The sequence below is a fragment of the Eucalyptus grandis genome, chromosome 1, assembly GCF_016545825.1.
Source record: "Eucalyptus grandis isolate ANBG69807.140 chromosome 1, ASM1654582v1, whole genome shotgun sequence".
NCBI lineage: Eukaryota > Viridiplantae > Streptophyta > Magnoliopsida > Myrtales > Myrtaceae > Eucalyptus > Eucalyptus grandis.
The window spans coordinates 41,041,229-41,064,949 of NC_052612.1; the positions used below are offsets into that span (position 1 = coordinate 41,041,229).

At 41.5% G+C, this 23,721-nt stretch overlaps 3 protein-coding genes across 4 annotated transcripts; all 3 read right to left on the reverse strand.

Moving 5' to 3' along the window:
• Positions 1-6,188: 6,188 nt before the first annotated feature.
• Positions 6,189-9,587, reverse strand: LOC120288221 (protein VAPYRIN-like). The gene has a single exon (XM_039301811.1). The coding sequence runs from the start codon at positions 9,143-9,145 to the stop codon at positions 7,526-7,528; it is 1,620 nt and encodes a 539-aa protein (XP_039157745.1). The 5' UTR covers positions 9,146-9,587; the 3' UTR covers positions 6,189-7,525.
• Positions 9,588-13,238: 3,651 nt separating this feature from the next.
• On the reverse strand, positions 13,239-14,244 carry LOC104443160 (protein SRC1-like). Its single transcript, XM_039300828.1, has 2 exons — positions 13,824-14,244; positions 13,239-13,525 (listed from the first exon to the last, which is right to left on the reverse strand). The coding sequence occupies exon 1, from the start codon at positions 14,165-14,167 to the stop codon at positions 13,832-13,834; it is 336 nt and encodes a 111-aa protein (XP_039156762.1). The 5' UTR covers positions 14,168-14,244; the 3' UTR covers positions 13,239-13,525; positions 13,824-13,831.
• Positions 14,245-15,615: 1,371 nt separating this feature from the next.
• LOC104443168 (FH protein interacting protein FIP2) lies at positions 15,616-22,705 on the reverse strand. Of its 2 annotated transcripts, XM_010056516.3 has the most exons (12): positions 22,578-22,705; positions 21,962-22,071; positions 20,935-21,069; positions 20,191-20,352; positions 20,009-20,092; positions 19,679-19,725; positions 19,520-19,593; positions 18,532-18,590; positions 17,180-17,239; positions 16,788-16,868; positions 16,375-16,422; positions 15,616-15,980 (listed from the first exon to the last, which is right to left on the reverse strand). In XM_010056516.3, the coding sequence occupies exons 1-11, from the start codon at positions 22,624-22,626 to the stop codon at positions 16,408-16,410; spliced, it is 876 nt and encodes a 291-aa protein (XP_010054818.2). In that variant the 5' UTR covers positions 22,627-22,705; the 3' UTR covers positions 15,616-15,980; positions 16,375-16,407. The 2 variants fall into 2 exon arrangements, with proteins under 2 accessions (XP_010054818.2, XP_010054812.2); XM_010056510.3 differs by lacking the exon at positions 16,375-16,422.
• Positions 22,706-23,721: the final 1,016 nt, after the last annotated feature.

The following is a 23,721-nucleotide window of genomic DNA, read 5'->3' on the forward strand; positions in this document are numbered from 1 at the left end:
ATCATATTCTATCTAGAGCCGAAGAGATAAAGTTCCAGTCAGCAGCAGAGATTTCATGTGGAGACAAAAACACAAATTTGGGCTAAAAAGCCTAAAAAGTCATGCGCTTTGCGAAACTTGCATGAAGACGCGGGGACGAGACGGCCCAGTCGGGATCAAATTGCACTGAAAAAAGCGACTCGTCAGAGCAGAAAACGACACAGGGATTTATTATTGGCAGAAACTGCTCAGACAAACGACGTAAAGGCGCAGATCTAAGAATGCGGACAGCAGTAGATTCACGCGAATCCCCCCGCAGGCACACCGCGCTGGCTTCGCGCTGCGAAGCGAACCGATAAGGCAAGAAGAGATCAAGAGGCAAAGCAGATCCACGATCAACGACGCCGCGGAACAACGTCCGACGACCTGGATCTGCCACGAAAGAAAAAAAAAAAAATCGAAAGCAAACGCGACACCGACACGCACTCGCGGGGCAGGCCAATCAGCGCTCGCTCGAGCCTCAAACGGAGCGCGCAACGACGCGACGCGACGACCGGGAAACAGATGCTTCGATACGTACGTGCGGTTCCGGTTCGGAGATTGCAGAGGGGAATGCGAGGGAGGGAGGGGGGACGGACGGACGGAAAGAGAGAGAGAGAGAGAGAGAGAGAGAGAGAGTAGCGGGGAGAAGCTCCGGGAACGAAACTCGTGCAACCGAAAGGGGAGACGAAACAGGGGTAAAATATGAAGGAAAACAGAGGAAGCAGACGCGGATAAACGAGAAGGGGGAGAGGGAGCAACGGCAGGAGGGAGCCCTACCTTGGTGGCGAGAGAAGCGGGGCTGCGACTGGTTCTTCTTCTTCTTCGCGAGGGAAGAGAGAGAGAGAGAATGAGAGAGAGAGAGAGAGACACGAAGTGACAGAAGCGTGGCGCGGTTTGCTTTATAGAGAGAGAGGTGCGTGGTGGTCTGGTAGATCGGAGATCGGGACCCGAGACTTGCCCGGGGGTTGAATTTTTTTATTTTTTTTTTAATTTGGGTATGTTGAACGATGAAGAAAATTCTCTCATAAATATTTTATTTATTTATTTTGTCTTCTTCTTTTGTTTTTTCAACCAAGATTTCATCTTAATTGGTCATTTGAATTGCATGCATAGAATATGAAATCTATCGCCTTGCAAAATCCATAAATAGATGTCCGTGTTTGCATTTTCCGATGAATTGTTGCCAAATTTACTGTAAGTGTGAATCAAATATATATATATATACATATGTTTGCAATTTCACGCAATGGAAAATGAATATATGTATTTGGAATTAGCTCTATTGTCAAGTCGGTTCACAACCCAATAATAAATGTGTCGCATATATTTTTTGGGTTGATAGTGAATTGACATTTTTAACCTAGCTTCAACTTCCATTTCTCCTCCCATCGATCACCTGACTTTTTTATCTTTCGAAATGGTTGTTGAAGCTATAAATAAATTCCTTATTTCTTGACACAAACTTCAACATACTGACAAGGCACAAGCTCTTTATTTCAAAACACATCGGGATGGCCCATTAATGTGATGTTATCCTCTTATTTTTTAGAAAAAAACAACATATCTATACCGAAGTTTCATTTCCCATTATCTAATTCTAATTTCAAAAGATGACAAATGCTTTAATCCACACTCGATGTTTACATATAAAATTGCCTGATGGGGTAAATTAAATAATGGGTATATTTCGATAAGTACGCAAACCCAGGGGCGCAAGCTTAAGAAGCAAATGTGGTATTCGTTCCTACACGAGGGAGAGCCTAGAGGAAGGCTTCGATCCGACATCGGAAATCGATCCGGTTCCTATCGGGGGGTGGTGAAAGTTTGGTCAAAGATGGAGCAAACCAGAAGCAAGCAACACTCTCATTCTCGCATGGGCCATACATGTGTTCCTTGCAGTAAAAGTAAACATCATGCGTTGCTTTCTCGTTCTGGTTCGATAGTAAGGCAGAAGTTTGATCGTGAATTTACCCAAAAACATGCAATAAAAATACTAAAAAAAGGAGAGGATTGGCAGTTGAGTGGAAACCCCCGAACTGTCGGTGCAAAGCGTTAAATTACAGCAGACCAACTGGCAGTGGCGCCCCTCGATCTCGCACGACCATGTTCGACCGCACTCGTTCCCCACACGTCCTCGTTCGTTCGTTTTCCTTTGAGGATCGTGTCGGTTGGTGCTGCGCTTTCGCTTCTTTTTTTTGTGGGGAATTTTCACCTCTTCTTTATACTATGTAAGGCCAATTTCTCATATTAAGTTGGGTATCCACCCTTGAAATATCTTATATATCGCCAATATACGATGTACTTCTAATGAGTCGGAACGGGATTAAGCTGTAATTTAATGTATAAAATTAAGGGAGCGGTTTCTTTTTTCTACTCTTGCTACTCTGTGCACTACTAATGTCGGAAATGGACTGAAAATAGAAGAAGCAATAGGGCAGCATCTAAAAAAAGTGATACAGAATAAGCATAGCGCGTGTCTTATCGTGATACTATTATAAAATAAAAATTCATTTGATGTCCATATGGAATTTTCACTGGAGGTTTTTTTTTTTTTTTTTTTAATGTTGTTAGGATTGTTACACGAATGGAATATAAATATGTAATGTCCTTGTTTTTCCCGGATGGAAATTTTCCCTTCTTTTTTTTTTTTTTTCCGATCAAGCGATGATAATTTAATATTTATCAATTTTAAGCGTAGAATCCCAGTGGCTACCGTTTCAAGAATTGCACGAGTTCTCTCGAGTGGAGGTTGGTAAGGTAATAAGACAAGAATAGGTACCTCTCGCCGCCTATTTTTATATGCAATTTCTCCGTACTTTCCTTAACCTACCCACCCATCCATCGACTACCCCATTTTCTTAGTTAGAATTTTGTACGTTTCTAAATGTGCTTATGATATAACGCAGGTGGCGTTCATCGGTCAAATCAGATAGGTAAGTATTAGAATAATAAGGTGCTAATTATAGGAAAAAAAAACATTTTAATTTATCTGATTTCTTTAACAACCAATTAATCGAAACTCAGCTCCAATTCAAGTGAGTAATCAACCACCCTCTTTCAATTCCTTGCTCTTTTCGCATAATCTACTTCTTCAGTCCTTTTCTCCCAACTAAACCATTTGACTCCTTGCCTTCGTTTTCTCCGTCCGCACTTTCCTCCCCTCTCTTTTCTTTACGTACACACTTCAATGCGTGCCATCATCATGCTCATGTACATGTAAAACCGATAAAATTTATTTAATTAAGTGGCCATACTTTTCTCTCTCCATCCACGTTTGGAGGCATCATCATGTTTCTTTTCGACCTAATTCCCTGGAAACCCCTGCGTTTTGTTCCAATCGCAATTCTATCCTAACTCTTTTTTTTTTTGTCATGAAATAAATCATGAACTTTCACTTTAACCTCAAATTTGCCCCCACATCCACAAATGGTCATCAACTATGTTTGATAATGAATCTCTAATTGACTATGATATCGATAATTCTGAAGAAATTAGTGGCAATCTTTTTACATGGGAGCAAACTTGAAACTATGGTGAAAGTTAGTGACTTTTTTCGATAAAATAAAAAGTTTGAAGTGGAATTTGGATTAGAGTTAAAGTTAGGAGTTTTTTTTTAAGAAATTAGGCTTATTATTTTCCATTTAGTTTGACCCAGGGACTTTTTCTCCAATCAGGACGGAGAAAGTATCGCTCAGTATCTTCTTCTTTTTCATTTAGTGCATTAATAGATGAAAGTGGGATTGCTCCAACAAAATCTCCTTGGTCTTTGGTAGAAACGGTTGACCACCCTCGAATCACCCTAAAGAATCCTGCCAAAATTGTTGGTTGGTGATTTCATTTTTTCATGATGTCCATTGAATTCTAGTGATCCGCAAAGTCATCTCACCGAGGTGAGTAGGTGTAGAATTGGTAGAACCTAAATCCACCAACCCCGCACCCCAAAAGGAAAAAATAAACAAGAAGAACGAGGATCAGCGTCGAAGTTTCATCTACCAGATAAGAGTTTAGCCCGTAGCTTTCATCACCAACCCTCTGGCTATGCGCCTTTCTGGCTGCGCTCATCATCCTACCAGCAACGGATAGAGACTGTGTACTCTGTAGCATGTATCTTACGTAACAATAAAAAGGGTGTCCGGTCCTAATGAATGAGGAAGATCCTGTCGAGATTTCGGTGTTGTTCGACAAGGTAGGCGCTCAGACGGCGAGCAGTGTCGATCGAGATTGGTCCCTTGTTTTTTCATCTATAAAGACCTGATTTGTCTGTACGGAATTAGAGATATCACTAGTCTAATCTCTCCCCTAGAGTTGGAGCAATTCATGTTCGAGCTTATTAGCTCATGCTAGCTAATGAGTCGTTGCTCATGCTTGAAGTCGTAGCTTATAGATGGCGCTTGGTCATTGAACCGTCCAAGCTATAAGCTTTCTCCTGAAGATCTGAAACGAAAGCTATGGTCATCGAGCGAACAAGTTTCTCATCGTGATCCATGTATATCGGATTCGGTGGTTGCGAATAGCTAGGCTAGGCATTCGATGGATTGCTCGGGCCGGCCCTGCCGAGTAATGCCTATTGGCATCTGTAGGGGCCTGAAGCTGTCGCGACATTGCACGCGATGCGATCCGAATTGCGGGCGGATGCTGGTGGGCTTTGTAGAGAGTACAGGTCGGGCCTCTCTCTCTCTCTCTCTCTCTCTCTCTCTCTCTCTGTAGCTACATATAGACAGCTTGTTATGCATATCTGGCTTTGGTTGATATTTTGGGAGATTCATCTCTGTCATCTTTTGGTCATTCTGTCACGGTTCGTCCGACAATTGGTACACATGAACATGGTGTGGAGGTGAAGTAGCCAGGGGCTTTGGTCGAGCACGAAATGGGTCTGACGTGTGATTAAGTCTTAAAAACAAAAATGATATCAGCGAATGCTGCAGTCATGTGACAGCAATTAAGAAATGATATGTTAAGTGCACTAAAAATGGGCCTGTGAAATTGATATGTTGGATGATGTGGTGGCAATCAATTCAGTGCTAAATTAGTGGCCTTAATTTAGTCTTAAATTTTTGATGATTGACCAATTTAGTTCTTCTTGCCAATCACTTACGAGGCATGGTCGATATTAATATGGATGATTTTTTGTATATTTTTTAATTGTATTTTGTTTCTCTTTTTTTAATGTAAGAGCTTGAGGCTCGGTGAGCCCGCCGACCCCTGAACGAGGGTGTCATGATCCTTATGGCCAAATTTGATAGAAATCGCTTATGTGAATACTAGTTATTTTATATAGCATAATCGGCATTAACGTCGACGATTTTTTGGAATTTTTTTGAATTTATTTATTTTTTATTCTCTATTTATTTTTTTCTTTGCTTTACTTATTATCATCCTCATCATCATCATTATTGTTGAGGGCCAATAAAGAGGGCCACCTGGCCACTAGGCAAGGTTGTCGCAGCCCTTGCCGATCAACAGGCAAGGGTCACAATGCTTGCCTTGATCTAGGCGAAGCATTGCAACCTCGCTTAAGGTTGGTAAGGGTTGCAATGAGAGCCGCAACCCCTCGCCTAGCCCTCGGCCAATGGCCCTTAATAATTAACAAAAGAAAATAATAAGATAAAATAATGAGAAATTTATAATTTTTTTTAAAAACTTTCAAACATTCTATATGTTAGCACCAACCATGCTGCATAAATTAACTAGCGTTCATGTTAGTAATTTCATAAATTAGCCAAAATGACTAAATTAGCAAATCATTAAAAAAAATTGGACTAAATTAACACAATTGAAAGGTTCAAGATTGATAAGCTGCTATACAAAAGATTAAGACTTTTTGGACAAATTTATTGTATTAGATGTTAGGCATAGCCCGTATGCCAATAACAAATCTTTTTCTTAGATTGGTCTTTGGTATAATTTAAACTGTTTAATCAAGAATCAATGTTAGATCCTATTTTACACATTGCATGGTTTCTAAGCAATGAAGAGTATAGAGTATGCGTACGTAGACCTTAGCCCAAAAAAAGGTGCGATATATAGAGTACAGTGACCGCATCCTTTTCTATATCATCCTTTGAAAGAAAAAAGTTATTAATTGGTTAATTCACACGGGAACTGGTGCAACCACTTTCAGGGCTTATATATGCGTGTGTTACTCAAAGTATGATAAAAATAAGTTTCTAACTTGACACGGGATTTTTAGATACCATATTAATAGCCCTTCTTGTCATTCTATTGCCTGGTATTATCAAGTCAATTAAGCGAAATATTTTGAAATCCCTAAAGTGAATAATCACATATTGGAAAATAAAATGAATTATATGATTGATCTAATTATGTATATCATGTTAGCATACCACGTGATATCATTGTTATACATATCATTCAAAGGATGCCTCTGAAAATAGAGATATAATCGAGGGGAGAAAATCGAGAGTTTCTTATTGATCAAAAAGTTGGAAAATCTCTCGCCAACGAGTTTTTTTATAGCAACATCATGACTTGAGCCTGTCCCATTTTGAACCCATGAGGACCGAAAATTTTCAAAATGACACCCATCTGTTAATTTCTGAAGACATCAGTTGGAGAGATGGAAATCGCCTATACAAACATCTATACGCCAGTCATCTTGAACCAACAAGCTTAGGATTTATTTGTTTTCAAAAAAAGAATGATTTGAAAAATATTTTCTCAAAAATAATCATTTATTTCACTTACAAATATAAATAAATGAAAATTATATTTTTATCATCTGTAAAAACATTTAAGCATAAATCATTATCAATAATAAAAAAAATTATTGACCAATTATCCAAATATATCATTTTTAAAAATATATTTTTCAAAACGTGTATTTTTGTGAAATAAATGAACCTTACTTAGCCTAACGGACCATATTTGCCAAAAGGGCCAATGGATTGGAAGGCCTGACAATTAGATCCGCCGGCTCAATCACTTATAATGCAATGGTCACGGATTAATTAATTTTGATGTGAGATTAGTCTTAATAAATTAGCCATAAATCATTCGATTTAACCGTATGAACCGAATGCACTAACTTGCAAGAGAACATAAATCACACACCATTGATGGCTAAACCAAGCTAATTTAAGCTTCCATGAGAACTTTCCCAGAGCGGCACAAGCAAGAGAAAAGTGCCCCTTGATCATCCAGCTTATTTTTAACCAAATACTATACGCAAACGCCATCAGACCACCGTACAAATGATCGATCCCAGAAAATCAGCAACTCATCGATCAAGATTACAATAGAAGATTAACCGATTAAGAACCGCGCGCTGCCTTTATCTACGCTGATCTTTCGTACGAACTTAGGATTAGCATGGCTCAAACTAGGTTTACAGAAATGGACACAGTGTACTGATGAATCTACAGGTATGAAATCCTACCACACCAACTTCTGCTACAAAAAAAAGAAAAAAAAGAATCAATAGACAGAGCCTAATCAAGAATTAGAATGTGCAGAAATTATGCCAAATTCAATCCTAGTCCTTAGATTAGAGCACAGCAATTTGCCTTGACAAATCGACGCTGCCGCGAAGTCCCTTTCTTCTCCGACTGATCTGCCTCTTCTTTAGCTCTCCGCATTCGGCATCTCGACCCAAGGATCCTCCTCCGACGCCACCGAGGAGCGAAGTGGCGCCGCCCGCGATATGGGTGCTCCCGTCCTTGCACGCGCCGCCGTGCCCGAGTACCCTCGAGATCCCCGCGTAAGCCAGTGACTCGGCAATTTGAAGCGCGCTCAGGCCCTTGTTGGTCCTTCCCTCCGCGTCGGCGCCTTTCTTCACTAGCAGCTCCGCCACCTCCATGTGCCCCGACTCGGTCGCGCAGTGCAAGGCCGTGTATCCGTCTTCGTCCTTCGCGTCGATGTCGATTCCCTTCTCGAGCAGAGCCCTGACCGCCTCGGTGTGTCCCTTGAACGAGGCGCGGTGCAGCGCCGTCCACCCGTGCTGGTCGCGGCCGTTGATCGCGGCCCCGTTCTCGAGAAGCCGGTGGATCTGCCGCGCTTCTCCTTTCCTCGCCGCTGCGCACAGCCTGTCCCCTAACTTCAGGGCGTCGAAGAGCTTCGCGTGGCCGTGCTCCGCCGCGACGTCGTAGGCGGTCTTGCCGCTCCTGTTGCGGACGTCTTTGTTGGCTCCTTTCTGCAGCAGGAGCTTCACCATGCTCTCGTCTCCATAGCTCGCCGCAATGTGCAAGGGCGTGTCGCCGTCTTTGCCGTCGTGCACGTCGGGCTTGGCTCCGCCGCTCAACAAGAGCCTCGCGCAATCCCGTCTCTGCTCCTCCACGGCGACGTGCAAGGCCGTCTTGCCGTCCTTGGTGAGAGCATTCAGGTCGGCTCCTTTCAGCAAGAGGAGCTTCAACACCTCCGTATGTCCGCCGCCCGTGGCGAGGTGAACAGGGCCCCGGTTCGACGTCTCCGACCGTTCAATGCTCGCTCGCCGAGCCAACAGGAGCTCCGCGATCAGAGTCTGTCCGGCGGCAGCGGCCGCCTCGAGGGGGCTGTATCCCGACGATCGGTTAGGAGCCTCCAGGTTCGGCTCGAATTCAAGAAGCAACTGGACGAGGTCGGGTCGGCCCTGCGCGATGGCCAGGTGGAGCGACGTCTCGCCGTGCTCGTCGACGGAGTCCACGAGCTTCCAAGCCGGATCGCTCCGCTCCATCACCTCCCTAATCTCGTCCATCAAACCTTCCGCCACGAGCCGAACCACGATCGGCGAGCCGACGAACACGACCCTCAGGCCGCTGTCGATGAACACTTGCTTCTTCCTGGCGGCGAACCAATCGCTGGGGACCTCGAAGGCGGAGCTGGAGCTCCTCACCGCCGCGCCGGGGGCCACGACGCTGTGGAGGAGGAACAGGTCGTCGCATTCGGGGAACGGGAGGGCCGAGCCGGGCGGGAAGTGATAGGTGATTTCCACGGCCAGCGTCGAGAGCGGGGCGATGATCCCCGAGTGAGGCTTCACCGTGTAGCGGCTCTTGTTCTCCGGCTGGAGCTTGAACGCGACCGGCATGGTGTACATCACGTTCCGCAGGGTGAGCTCGCCGCAGCACTTCTGTCCCGGCTCGATCCGGATGACGACCGTGTTCGACGGCTCCAAGCTTATGAGCCTGTCCATTCTGAACCGAATTACAGTCGAGAGAATTCACGTCGTCGGCGCTTCGCGAGAACGACCGCCGGTAAGACGTCGCGAGCGAGACGATGCGGCGGCGGTGGCGGGGGATGGCGCGCTGATCGGCGAACGAGCTCCTTCTTTGTTCCCTCTCCTCCGGGTCTCGAAGGAAGAGTCCAGACCCGAAGAGCGGGAAGTGAGCTGTGAGATAAAGAGAAAGATGCGAGGCGGGGGTGGTTTTAAAGAAGGGAGGAAGAGGAGGGCAGCAGCGCATGGCGGGCCGCCGCGTGCTGGTGTAGAGTACAATGACTGAGTTAGGTGATATGTCGTAATTGATAAATGTACTAGTTTAAAATTTTACTCTCCCTAAATCACATATGTATTGATTTGTGGAAAAACATATTTAATAGAAACTAGCAGATGGTAAATATAATTAAAAAATTAGTTTATAATAAATTTATCTTGGTGATCAAAAAAATAGTTTTGAGTAAATTTATTATAAATGTATTAATTTTTAGTTTTGTGATATTAATAATTTTCAAAATATTATTGAAGCGATTGTGAGAAAGGGAAATACGGTATGGTATGGTGTGAAACGTAAAAATGAGAAGATGCTTCCGTTGATTTAGGAAGGCGAACGGTCCTAATTTTCATTCGATTAAGGTCCCTTCCTTCCATTTTCTATACTTAGCACCGTTGGCCAAATGGGTCGCTGAGTATTGACTGCGACACACACGCAGTTTGAATTGAACCAGTACATGTTTCATATTTACTTAAGGATTTCTGGGGGAAGAATTTGATGACGGTTGTCCAGAAAATTCCTTTTTGGCGAAGTTGACCATGTCTTTTCCCAAAGAAGGGAGCAGGTCCAATCGCCGGAATTGTCCATTCCATCATGACAACGACAGGGACAAGACATCATAGATCTGTACTCGAGAAATGGTGCAAAAAGAAGAAAACGAGAGAGAGGAGTAGGACCGACGGGTCTCGGTTGGCAGAGGCTGCAGTTGCCGAATGGCATAGTCGCTGAAACGCCTTCGCCTTGTCTTGCCATATGGAGTTTTCTGGTTTCGCAAAATTCTACCGGAGATGGGTCCCACGGTCGTTGATTGCATTGGTCGATTTGCATTGGAGCACCAATCAGAGATCGTGGGGCCCGATTGCTGTCGCCGTCGTCGCCGTCGTCCGATGCGATACCGGTCCATCGCTAGGACCGAACTCCCGCTCGCGACACGGCGAGATCTTTTCTCTGACGTGGCCGAGGGCATCGAATTCCGGCGTGGTTTACAAAGTCGGGCGAGTATTCTCTAATTACCAGCACGTGACGTGTCCTCGGGTGGCGAGGGGAGTTTCGTCCGTCCGTCCGTCGACCGGCGAGGCGACCTTGATTTCAAGCCTCGTTCCCGGATGCACGGGACGGAAGCAGAAAGCGCATCCTTAAGATTGGCCGGGAAGGCAGACTAGGTAGGACGCACTAAAATTGGCTCATATTTTCTGATGCGTTGATTAAAAAAAGGACTGTAAAAAAAATTCCAAGTTGGTACATTTATAATAAATTTACTCTCCGCTCATTTATGTTAAATTTTTTGGCCAAATTATTGAATGGAATGATATGTGGCAATTAAAGGATATATCGATTTGGGGAGGTATAACATTTTTATGATTTTTCTGTAATATTAATCCAATCTAATTGAAATTAATTGAAAGTAAGTTCATTAAAAATGTACCGGTTAGTTTGAGATAAATTTATCGTAGATATACTAATTTTGATTTTTTGTGGTCAAAAAATTAATTTATGATAAATTTGTCATATGTGTATCATTGTGAGATTTTTTTATGATCAAAAAATTAGTTTGGGATCGTAATATTAACCTTTAGAAAAACGGCCTATCTTATTGAATAATTATTTTAGCATTTTGTCGCATCGCTTCACGTTAACATGTGTGTGTTTTGTTTTTCTTCCTTAGAACTATATTGTCATGTGAGAAATGGTAAAAACATTGATCTTGTCTAAAACATAGTAAACCGTCCAGGCACCCAGAGAAAAAGAGAGAGAGAATCCCAAAGCAACAACGCTAGGAATTATATTATCCTATACGGTCATTGCATTAAACTATGTACAAAAATGAAATCTTTAATTATATGCAATTGGTCTAATTTTTATTCTTAATTTAGGGTTTTTGCCAGTCCCCCAGATGATGGTCAAATCATTAGCGATTGGACTCTTTCTCGAATCGACAGATCATCTCTTCCGATTCGCATGTCCATTTGGAGTCTGCCCCCACGACCCGCTTTGTTAGACGCATTCTGTTGCCAGATGGAAAATCAGACTTAGTTCACAGACGGCTTCGGTGACAGCAACGAATGCTGCGTTTGAGAAAAATTACAAAATCGGATATTCTGGCTGCGACGTCCGCTTGGTGCCCCCGATTCTCTCAGCTGATGTCGACCTTTTACAACGTTAATGTATTTCCGGTTCCGTTTGTTTTGCGGAAAAATGAATAATTTTGAGAACATTTTTTTTCAAAAAAATTAATTATTTTTATCGATTGAAATAATTAATTGATTGAAAATGTTTTTTTATTATCGACAATGAAAAGTGTCATGGTTCGATTAGGTTTGACTAGGATTTTCACCAAATGATTTGGGTGGCAACGGCCAAGAACACTTGTGTGAATGGGTTCAAGGTTGAATTATGAAATGGAGAGTGAAGGAAGGTGCCTAGAAAACACCTTCTTTTTTTCCTTTTTCGCATATATAATTTTAGCTGGGGCGAGTTGAGGACATTATTGTGGAAGTTGATTTCTGACTTTGTAAAACCATGAGTTGTTCGATTGTCTAAACATTTCCTTATGTCTGGTATTAAGCACAGTAAACCTCCCATCTTGCCCGACTTGAGCCCTAAGAATAGAGCTTTCGATATATTTTTTTTATTCGGCCAACATATTTTTTGTTAAAAAAACAAGATTCCATAAGAAGAGAGTTTTCAATATTTCATGTACAGCTGGAGATAGACAGCAGTTTGTAAAATATTGTAGCGTCAAAATTTTATTTTTTGGCCGGACCACCAGTTTCTATGAAACTACCCATTTCCTAGAAGAATTCCAATATTCTCAGCCTAACATCATCAAAGTAACAAACTATTTATTTTTTTTTGCTCAAAAAAATTCCATTTATTTTGCAAAAAATGAATGATTATTAAAAAATGATTGCTTGTATCACTTAAAATAATTAATCAATAAAAAATATTTTCACTACCAACAATAATTTATGTTTAGATATTTTTGTGGACGATGAATATATTTTTCATTTTTTTTTAAAATTTTTGTAAGTAATACAAAAATTATTTATGAATTTTTTTTTCTAAATAATACATTTACCGCAATAAATGGAGTCTTGGCATTACTCTTTCATTAAAAGGGTTGAAAGTAAGTTCTTTGCAAACTCGCTGGAATCAATAATTGATTGGTCTTTAATTCATCAGACGCATTCCGACTTGTATTCCAAATTTAATTAAATCAGACGCTTTCCGACTTGTATTCCAAATTTCAGGCAACCTATGTATCACCTTAGCCATTAAATATGAGTGACATATAGGTCCACGACCCATTTTGCCACCTCTACTTGTCCGGTAACATTTCAGAAATTATCAACATTTGTTTCAAAATTACTAACGCTTTTATATGATTGTTTTGAGTTAACAATCGTTTCCAAAAAAAAAGCCACCGATTTTCATTTGTGTAACTCATCAATGAGTTAAAGCAACCAACTCTTACACAAAATTACCAATCTCAATATGAGTGATTTTTCAATTTTCTTGAATTACAGACTAATTACGGACTACCAACTCTGATTTGAATCACTTAAGGAGGTTTATGATGTTGTTTCAAAATCACCAACTTTCGTAACAAGTCGCCAACTTTGGTAGTTTACTAACGTTATCAACTTTTACATCGAATTACCAAACTTAATCCGATTAATTCCCAACGCTTTTTAATTAAGTTTCCAATTTAATTCATGTCACCAGTTTTTATTGGAGTAACTTACCTTCGATTTGTTTGATCATTAAAAAGTTGTCAACATTCGTAACAAATTACCATTGGAAGCGGACAACATTTGAAGAAACCAATCAAACTACACATTGTTGTCTGAAAATGGCACAATAGGCACGACATGGTGGACAATGTTGACAGTCCTTGGATGTCACACGAGCACATCTAGATCTGTCACAACATAAATTTTAACAAAATAAGACTAGAAAGAGGACAATCTGGACGACACTGATGTTTTTTTCTTGTCTCCTTATTTTCACCAGCTCTGGGGCTAACTGAAGGAGACGAGCCCAAGAACGTTGACGTGCTCTTTCACTGCGACACTGCTGATCAACTGCAACACCAAAGATCAGCCCCCAAAAATGTCAAATTACAAGATCGATTAAGCCATAATCATTCTGGTTACAAGAATTGTTTCCACATTACAATAATTGCGTTATGATAAGTGAGGATTTTCCTTGGCGAAAATATTGTTCATCATAAATGATGCTAACAATACGATGGACTTTTATTATAGATAGAGAGATTGTGTGATAATTATTATCTCATATCTATCAAACTTAGTACTCACAAAGAAAAATGCACTTATTACCACAGTGACATGACATTGCAACTAGCATTTTATAATTTACCTAATAACTCAATCGCTATCGCTGTCACTGCTGCTGCTGCTGTGGCCATGCTCATGTTCATGGCCGTGCTCGTGCTTCTTCTTGTCCTTCTTCTTCTTCTTTTCCACCATGTCACCATGATCGTCACTGTGGATCTTGTCCTTGATCTTCTCCACCAACCCCTCTTTCTTGTGATCCTCTCCGTGGTGCTCCCCCTTGTGGTCGTGGTCGTGGCCATGGCCGTGGCCCTCCGGCTTGTGCTCTTCAGGCTTGGGGTGGTCATGCCCCTCCGGCTTGTGTTCCTCCTCCTTCTTGTGGCCTCCCATGTGGAGGGCCTCTCCAATCTTGTGAATGATTCCTGCCATTTCCTCCCTCTCTCTCTCGAGTGTTTGTTCTGCGAGTGCTTGGTTTTTGATGGAATTGAATGTGATGAAAGTTTGAAGCCAACAATGTCCTCTATTTATAGGCAATGCAAGGGTTCGATTCAAACCCTGCGTGGCCTCATGGGGGAGCACTAAGCAGGGAATCTGATGCTGTGCTATAAAATAAAATTATCCACCTCTTGATTGTCTCAATTGTATATATTAGTAAGTACCTCCTTTTTTTTCCCTGATTGACACGTATCATAGTTACCGACTGGCACTAATTTATATTCTCTCTGGGGAAGCGTCCACCGACCGTTGTCGTCCACCGACCATTGGATTACGTGCATTTCAAGTTCCCAGATTTCCCGTTCGGGGAAAGAGAGGGGGGAGGAATAATGCATCATGCACTTGTTTTGATTCTCGAGTGCGCTTCTCCGATGTCTGGAGAAAAAGGTCGAGACGTAGCAGGATCGCCCAATCAAAGAGAAGTTAACAAGACAAAGCGAGCATAGCGTTTCACGTTCCCCTCGAGTGTTACATGAATACCACTAGCTAAGTCGTTCTCGGAGAAGAGGGGTAATGGGTCCCCGCAAGTGGTCGTGTTCCAGATTAAATCTGTCAAAAAGATAAATCGAGTCAAAAATAATCTTATTCAAATTAACTCATTTTACGTATCTTGATTCATTTTTATGCAATACAAAGACCCAAACCCAACTTAATTCATATTGTTAAAACACTTCGATATTTAACTCAATTTTAAAAAACTCAATCAAACTAAAATAAGAGAACGGAATGAACATGCACAAAATCGAGTGAAAGCAAGAAAAATGAAAAAAGAATCATAAAAGTCAACTAAATCTAAACAATTTATAAATTCATTTAACACTCATATTTTAGACATTATTATTCTAAACTTATTTATTACCTATTTATTAAACTAGTCAATATAACAATCAAGTCCATAAAATATGAGTTAAAAAATGAGTCACTAACCCATTTTCACGAAACTAGTCTAGACTCGTTCACAAATTGACAGCGACAACTCAATCTGCTAAGATCTGAATCTTGGTCCCCATTCATCCATCGTTTCCACCAGTATTTTGAGCAACTGGTACCAAGTTTAGGAAAACGAGGTACATGCCCACAATTTGAAAAGACAGTTTAGTCTTCATGACTAAATGGTTTGACATAAACCAAAATCTTCAAGTTAATCCTAGTACAAAGACATTGACGTTTGGCACAATTTAACCACAGCTTTTGCTTCAACTTCAGATCCACGCAGTTGTTTGGCATTAGAAAAGCCAGTGGGAAATCAACCGATAAAACTTCTACCCTGTGTTTTGGCTCTCCAACAATACTATAAATTGACGATCATGCCCAAAAGATTGGCTTTACCATGCCAAAAAAGCTAAGGAAAAAGAATAAGTCTGAAAATTGAAGGCCATTCAGGAATCCAACTTCACGACGAAGAATGCCTTTTTGAATCCACTAAAACTCTTCTTACACTTGACATAGCGACAAGCCCCTAACGATCCCAATCCTTTTATGTATAAGAAAAGCAGAAGGAAACACCTAATGAGTCGGCTCAACTACAACGATAATGTAGGCAACAAATATAAATATCTACATCAGCCGATAGCCAGAACATGTTTATTAGCACCTAAAAATAGAGTAGATGTCAGTATACAAGAGATCGCCAATGTCATTGGCGGAAATAAATAAGAGGTCAACCTATACAAGCTTTTCATAATCTCCACAGTTATCTAATCGCCCCAAGCAAATTGGCACCATCAAGCTTTGCACCTTCCAAATGCTGCAAAAGATATAATATAGGAGGAGATCAAACGCTGAGCTTGTAAACGTCAAGACAAAAGGAGAATAGACAATATTGCCAATATGCATCTCTCACAGAAGGCAAGAAGGCCCAAATAGAGGGGGATCTCTTTTCTCAATTTCCATTTTCTCTTTAACACCCTTTTTCTTTTGCCTTCATATATTGAGGGAGCAAAGGGAATAAAGACAATAGCAGAAGACGGGGAAGGAGGCACTCATCCAAGAGGGCTTTCAACCATATGAATGCAACAAATGGAGAATCAAGAGCAGTGATGTCGTGCACAATGGATCTAAGTCTTTTGAAGTGAAAAATAAGAAAGAAATTAAGGCAATTTAATCAACTTTTCATCATCTATGTTATGATAGTTGCGTACCAAGTAGCATCCAGATAGTAAATGCAGCCAAAATCACATCCATCCGACCTTTTCCAGATGACAGAGGAATGGGAATTAAAAAAAAGTTGTCGACATTAATCCAAGAACTTCACTAATTAATTCTGCAAATTAACCTTAGACTACTGTTGACCCCAAAAAAAAAACTTGACTATAAATGAGTCGCTCAATGGGAATCTACATTCCAGTTGTCCTTAAAGAAGTATTCATATAGCAAGAATGCAATGCACCATACACAATATGCACTTCCCTCAAAAAGACAACAGCAAAGTCACAGAAGATCAGCACACTCCGCTCAGTTCTATCTAATGGATACAACGTGAATGGAGGATTTATTGTCACGCTGAGAATCATGAGAAAGGATGACCAAATATTGAAAAACTACTGTTACTCACCGTCTCTCGAAGATCTACATGGCGTAGGTATGCTCTTTGCAGGTTTGCACCTCTTAAATTTGCATTGCTTAATTTAGCCCCCTGAAGATCATGCAAGACAAGCCATGACCAAATGCTCAACAAAGTAAGGCCAGAAATATCCACCGATTGATTTATGATATTTGTTTGATAAATCAGACAAGGCGTGGTTCGTTTTACATAAGGTGTCTCTCCTGACAACGGAAGCATTATAATACACCTAAACTCTTAGCATATCAGATTGCTGAAGAACAAAAGCAATCTTTTATCGCTTCAACCAAAAAAGAAAAAGGTAATCCAGAGTGCTTGTTTGATTGCAAGGATTAAACCATCAATTAAAGAAATACAATCACAATAATGAAAGGAACATTTACCTTTAAGTTGGCTCCCTCCAAATTGGCTCCCTCTAAGTTGGCATTGGTTAAATCAGCAGTCTGAAGGTTTGTTTGCAAGGTAAAGCATCAATTCTCTAGGCATGGACTATCGCAATACCACACATTTAATAAATATCAGTAGTCATTTGTACCACACAACAGTCAGAAAACAATGAACTGAAGAATCTCAATGTTCCTCCTCAAATAGAAAAAAGAAACAAGATAATCATTTTTTGCTATAGATAACAGCACAATGGTCACATAAGCTTCACATATAACAGCTAAGTTACATCAAGAGTCCATCAACTAAACTGTAACATTTCAGATGATCTTTGGCTGTGTTTGCTCGGACTATGGAAATGGCTTTAAGCTTCTAAAGGCCTTTGACAAAATTAAGGTGTTTGGCAAGAAATTTCTAAAGCCTTTGAGCCAGAGCCAGCACTTCCAAAGTCCCTTAACCCAATACAAGTTCTACCTAGTTTGGCTTTGAGCATTTCCAAAATGCTAATGGTTCTCTTCTTTCCAATTTTGTCCTCATTAAATTTACCAAATTCCAGTTTTACCCTCACTCACTCACGACACGAGCAAGGTCAGATTTGACCACTAGTGCCAGATCTACTTCACTGGCATCTGGCCATCGCCTGAGCGCTGCCAGTTGCCAAGATTCAATTTTCTTTTCCTTTTTTTATTTTATTTTATTTGAAAGATATGACTAAAGTCCTTTACAAGTGTAATTTTGTCCAAATATCATTCAAACCAATGATGCTTCCCATGAATTTTTCGATAACATTTTTCCAAACGCCATCTGCATTATGAAAAACCCTTCCTAAAGTCATTTGCATTTCCCCAAAGGTTTTCGCCAAAGGCTCTCCCAAACGCACCTTTGTCATTCTTCTCCCCTCTATCATTGAGATCTGAAGTTTCCAGGATATGATAGTACTGTTCATAGTATCAAAATTTGTCAGAAACTTGATAGACACAATTCCTCAAATTTTAATCAACCAGTGCAATCTGTACAGTCCTCAGTGTTGTCAATAAGAGGATGGCAAGGTAACGCATGAAACTGACTTGAAGCCGGTCCTGAATGTTTTGAGGACTTAACAAGATTTCAGTTAGAGAATCCAATTGTTTCAAGTTAATACGCACATGACCATCAAAGTAATTTTAATGCCTAAGGGCAACAGTGATTGGCTGAAGAAATGCAAATAGCATATAGGAAGTGATTCCACCAGTTCCTAGCAGACACTAGACAAAAGTAAACATACGTTATAAGCTTATAAGCATAGCATACAATTACAAAATCCAGAGTTCTAGACGGAGCTGCCCATGCAGGATGTAAGCAGATATCAAACCTGCAGATGTGCGGATCGCAAGTCTGCTCCACAGAAGCTACAATCACTCAGACAGGCATCTGCCAAGAAAATTTATATCCTTTAATCACAATATCAGCACCAGCTACAATTCATTTTAAGTAATATCGGACCACTGCTGCTAAAGGAAAGGCAGTCCTCTTCAGCCTCACTAAATATTAACGCTGCTTCATACACATCAACGAAGTTGAGAACAATAAGGGAACTAGCATCCATTCATGTAAAACATCACTATCCCCAAAAGATGATCTCATATTCAACATGGCATTTTGATCATAGAGAGTCAAATCCAAGCCCAATTTCATGTCAATCGACTCCACTTTAACTTTAGTTGTTGTGGAAAAACCACAACTTGACCCATGCGAACAAAGTTTATAAAATAATGTACTTTCGTCTTCCTCATGGAATAATGTTCAATTAGAAGTATGAAGAATCGCATAAAGATGCCAATCAAATATATTGACATTGGTCAACAACTCATAACTGGACCAGCCTAAAATGTGCAACTAAAACATCAATTTTTATTTTTATTTTTTTGTGGGGAAAATGAAGAACAGGGAGAAGCAACAAAACAGAACTGGCATATAATCAGTTGCATAGGACAGGAGGCTACAGAGAGCTGTATTTAGCCTAAACATGCGTTGAATATGTTGCCAAATTCCATATCTAAAATGCAGAAAGCTTTTCTCATTTTATGAGAATCTCATTCTGGTGAAAAATTCGTTTGAGACAAAATTCAAATATGTTGGCAATAATAAAATCAAAGCCGTAAGATACTGAAGATGTGATGAGAAAAGAATATACCAGAATATCCACAAAACAGTACCATGACATTTTTGGGGATATAGAATGAAAAATACCACTAGGATGGGTAAGCACCATGAAATAAGTCACAGATGACATTCCAATCATAGTAAGATGTACCTATCCAAATATGAACATGTAGCAAATGCAATGCAAGGAAAATTACCTTGTAGATTTGCACTCTGAAGATTTGCACCAGCTAATAAAGCCCCGTGAAGATTAGCTCCAGTAAATTCACATCTTCCCTAGGCAACAACAAAATCTATAAGGCAAAATAAAGATTGCAAATAATCCAGAGGTTAAAAAACACATTTTAGTGTCTTACTCACGCAAGGTAGCATTGTGAAATATGGATCCTTCAGCATCCACATCCTGGATTAAATTCATGAGCAACAGCAGATTGTTGTTAAAGAAAAGGAAACCACGCAATTGTCAGATAGAAAGCTTGACATATTTGAATAAGTGATGCAGACGAAGTTCAACTTGTAAGAGACTGAAATAATGGATTTCATTTTCAATGAACTCACCATATTGTTGGATTTTGAACATTAACATGTAAAGTTTGGCAGAATGCTAGAGCAAAGCATAGGTCAAGAGAGAAAGCCATTCTTAAAAAGGAAATGAATGCTTCACATTTATAACGAACTACACCTACCCGGAATTTTGCACATTGCAAATTAGCTCGCGAAAAGAAGACATTTTTGAGACAAGCATAGCTGAAATCTACATATGACAGGTCCTGCATACAGTCAAAGGGTAAATCATCAAATTAGCTGGGAAAAAAATGACATGCTTGGAAGAAAATTCTTATTAGACACAGAAACATGCAGAACATACCAGCTTGGAAAGATCAAGCCCAGATAGATTAACCCCCCTAAATCTGACTTTTTCTGATTGTATACACTTGATAATATCAGTTCTTGTCAGTTCCGAGTCCAACTCATCCTTATCCTCTTCCCTCTTCTTACTCACAAGAGAATGAATTCCATCCATTAGTCCCTGAAATTGAAAAAATTACCAAGATAACATTATTCAGGAGGGCAGCCAATTTATTCAGCACTAGATATGAAGAACATTGGAGACATTTAAATAAATGTTTGTTACTATTTTTGGACAAGGCAGAAGTTTATCCACATGACCACATTAGGTATATGTATACACGGGGTTGTTTACATTACAGGAAAACATAACTTCCAGCCTACAAATGGAACTTCACATCAAAAGAAAGAGAAAAAAAAAAAAGGTGAGCAAACTATACTTGCAGCTAGCATGGAAGATCCTCAGGCACATCAGGCTGATAGATTGATCCAAAATAAAGCCGTTAACTTATGCTCCGTAGCTTATCTTGCAAGTAATATGAAAAAATTTGACGTGCTAAATATACAAATTGAAAGAGGCTGACACTACATCAAAGTGTTACTCATATGTATTCGCTTCCGTTTGTGAAAAATCAGACTAAGCAAGCCTTTTCTGCTGATTGATGATAGACCAACTTGAAGTAGCATAAACTTGCAATAAGAAACTCCAGAGAATACTCAAGGTACACCAATATATACAAACACATATGTAAGGATTACTAACCAGTAGTTGATAATATTCTGCCTCACGCAGAAGCTGCGAGTAGTCAGAGTCTGATAAAGTGGGAATGACACCATCCCTTAACCAGTTTAGAATATGTCTGAAGTGTTTCCCATCTCGATCAACAAAGACATATCCCTGGAAAAAGTTTGTCCGCATTAGCCAGCCCCATTTACATGCTTGTGGACATCACTCAAAGAGTAGCAATCTCAATGCAATCCACTTCCAACACAGAGCGGGCGAGTGCAGCTTAGTGAGATTGAAATAGACAAGATTCAAAATTGAACACGGCACTTTCACTCCATCCATAAGCATCCCAGATTTTAATTGAAAGTAGAATCTCACAAGACATGTTTTTTCGTGCATTTAATAGAATCTACAATTCTGCCACACACCAACCTTTTAGAGAGATGGCTGCTTCTCTCTGTCCAACAATTTAAGAATCCAACTGCTGTCATGCACAACTTTGTTTTTTTAATACTCATGCCATTAGTAAACTTACAATGCCTGACTAGGCATTACAAGGCCACCGCTATATACTTATCCAAAATGAGAACACCAGCATAGTAGGCAACACAAAAGGCCAAGATATCCAAGTTGATAGCAACGGATATTGTACATAAAAACAACCCCATAGTTTGTACGCTCAATACTTTAACTGACAACCCCATGCAGGTGTCGCCATTATGAATAAAATGAGCCTAGAATATGGAATCGAAGTCTTATGTTAGCAAACACGGATAAGTATATTTGGACAAACCTCTGTACCTAAGTGTACAAATGCACAGGCTCATACACACTCATGCATGCACACTATCGAGCAACCCATCATCAATGTATAATGTACAAGTTCACACGCGCATGTGCATATTTGAATCTAGATATCAGATAAGAACTTCCATCACAGCATACAGAGCCAACTCAGCTCATGACTAATTAACCGGTAGATGCGGAGCAAGAGATACCCAGTGCAGACATCACAATCCGAAGGTCCCCGAATGCAAAACCACGGAGATAGAAATATCAATACCGTGTCTGGATCTCGGCACACCACATGGCGCCCACTGAACATGGCTGCCAGCATTGAATCGGGTTCCCGCTGACTCAGCGTGTCCACGGTCGTGGAAAACTTCTTACCACCTGCACGACGGTAATGAAATCATTCCCAAATCGAAAGCCATCACGCAAGTACTGATCACCCCAAAAGTGCAACAACCATGAGATCCGCCACAAAAAACAAAACAAAACAACTAGCAGCAGGAGCAGGAGCAGGAGCAGCAAAGGTAAAAAAAGAACAATCTGCTCGCGAATGCCGATCCCAGATCTCAGTCCAAATTTCAGCATCTCAAACCGCTCTTCTCCCACACAAAACTTAGCAACTCGAAGCAACTCGAGGCCACCGAGGCCCGTCAGCCAATCCGATCGCTCGGGCGAGACCCCGAAACAAGGCTCCCCGAACACAATACATAATCAGACGCCTGAGATTCCAATCCGAAGCGGGACCCACGCAGTACTCGACAGAAGCAGAGCCGAAAGAGAAGGAAGGAAGAAGAAGACAATCGAGTCCAAATGCGCCAAAACATGCAATCGCACATGGCGAGAGCGAGAGCGAGAGAGAGAGAGAGAAGGAGGCGATGATTGCTGACCGATGCTGAGGCGAACGATGGAGGAAGAATCGGCAAGCTGGATGCTCATCGCTCCTCTCTCAGCTTTTCTTCTGCAGAGGAAATGGAGAAAGGAGGAGAGAGAGAGAGAGAGAGAGAGCGAGCGGTGGAGTAAGCAACCGTGCATTTGTCGTCGCGTATAAATGCATTTCGGCTGTGGGCTTCTCTCGAGCCCGCGTTACCGAAGCCCGAGAGGCTCGTCGTCCTCGTCAAGCTTTTTTGCTTTTGCAAGTGCACGTTAGGGCGCGTTTGGTTGTGTTTGTTTAAAAATTGTTCAGGGAACGAAATAGAAAAAAGTGTTTGCCCGGCGAACAATTTTCAACAAAACAACGCGTTTAGTAAAAACTTTGTTAGGAATAAAAAATAAACGAAACATGTTTGGTAAATTTGGATAATTTTTTATTTCTTTTATTTTTTCTATTTTTTTCTTATTTTTCCTTTTTTTCTTTTTCTTTTTTTTTTCCTTTGGCCGGTCGCCGGCGAGGGTCGGCCTCGCCTTGATCGGCGAGGCCGAGCTTGCCCGGCGGCGGGCGGCGCGGCCTCGCCAGGGCCATCGCCGGCGAGGCGAGGCTCGCCGGCCGTGGCGAGCTCGGCCTCGCCCGGATCTGGGGCGAGATCGAGCTCGCCCGGGCCGGCGCGAGGTCGACGTTGCCATGGTGGGCGAGCTCGGCCTCACCGGATCCGGGCGAGATCGAGCTCGTCAGGGCTGGGCGCGAGGTCGATCGTCGCCATGGCCGGGCGAGCTCGAGCTCGCCAGATCCGCGAGGCCAAGGCTTGCGGTCGCCGGGCGAGCTCGGCCTCGCCCGATCCGGGCGAGATCGAGCTCGCGGGCCGGCGCGAGGTCGGCCTCGCCATGGCCGGGCGAGCTCGAGCTCGCCCGATCCGGCGAGGCCGAGGCTCGCCGCCGGGCTGGGCGAGCTCGGCCTCGCCAGGACGGCGAGCCTCGGCCTCGCCGTAGCGGGCGAGCCGGCCTCGCCGGGCCGGCGAGCCTCGCCGTGGCGGGCGAGGCCGCCGGCCAAAAGGAAAAAGAACAAGAAAATAAGAGAAAAAGAAAAAGAAAAAAAGTATTTCTCATTTGTGTTTGAAACAAGAAACACAAAATTTGTGTTTCGAAACAAGAAACACA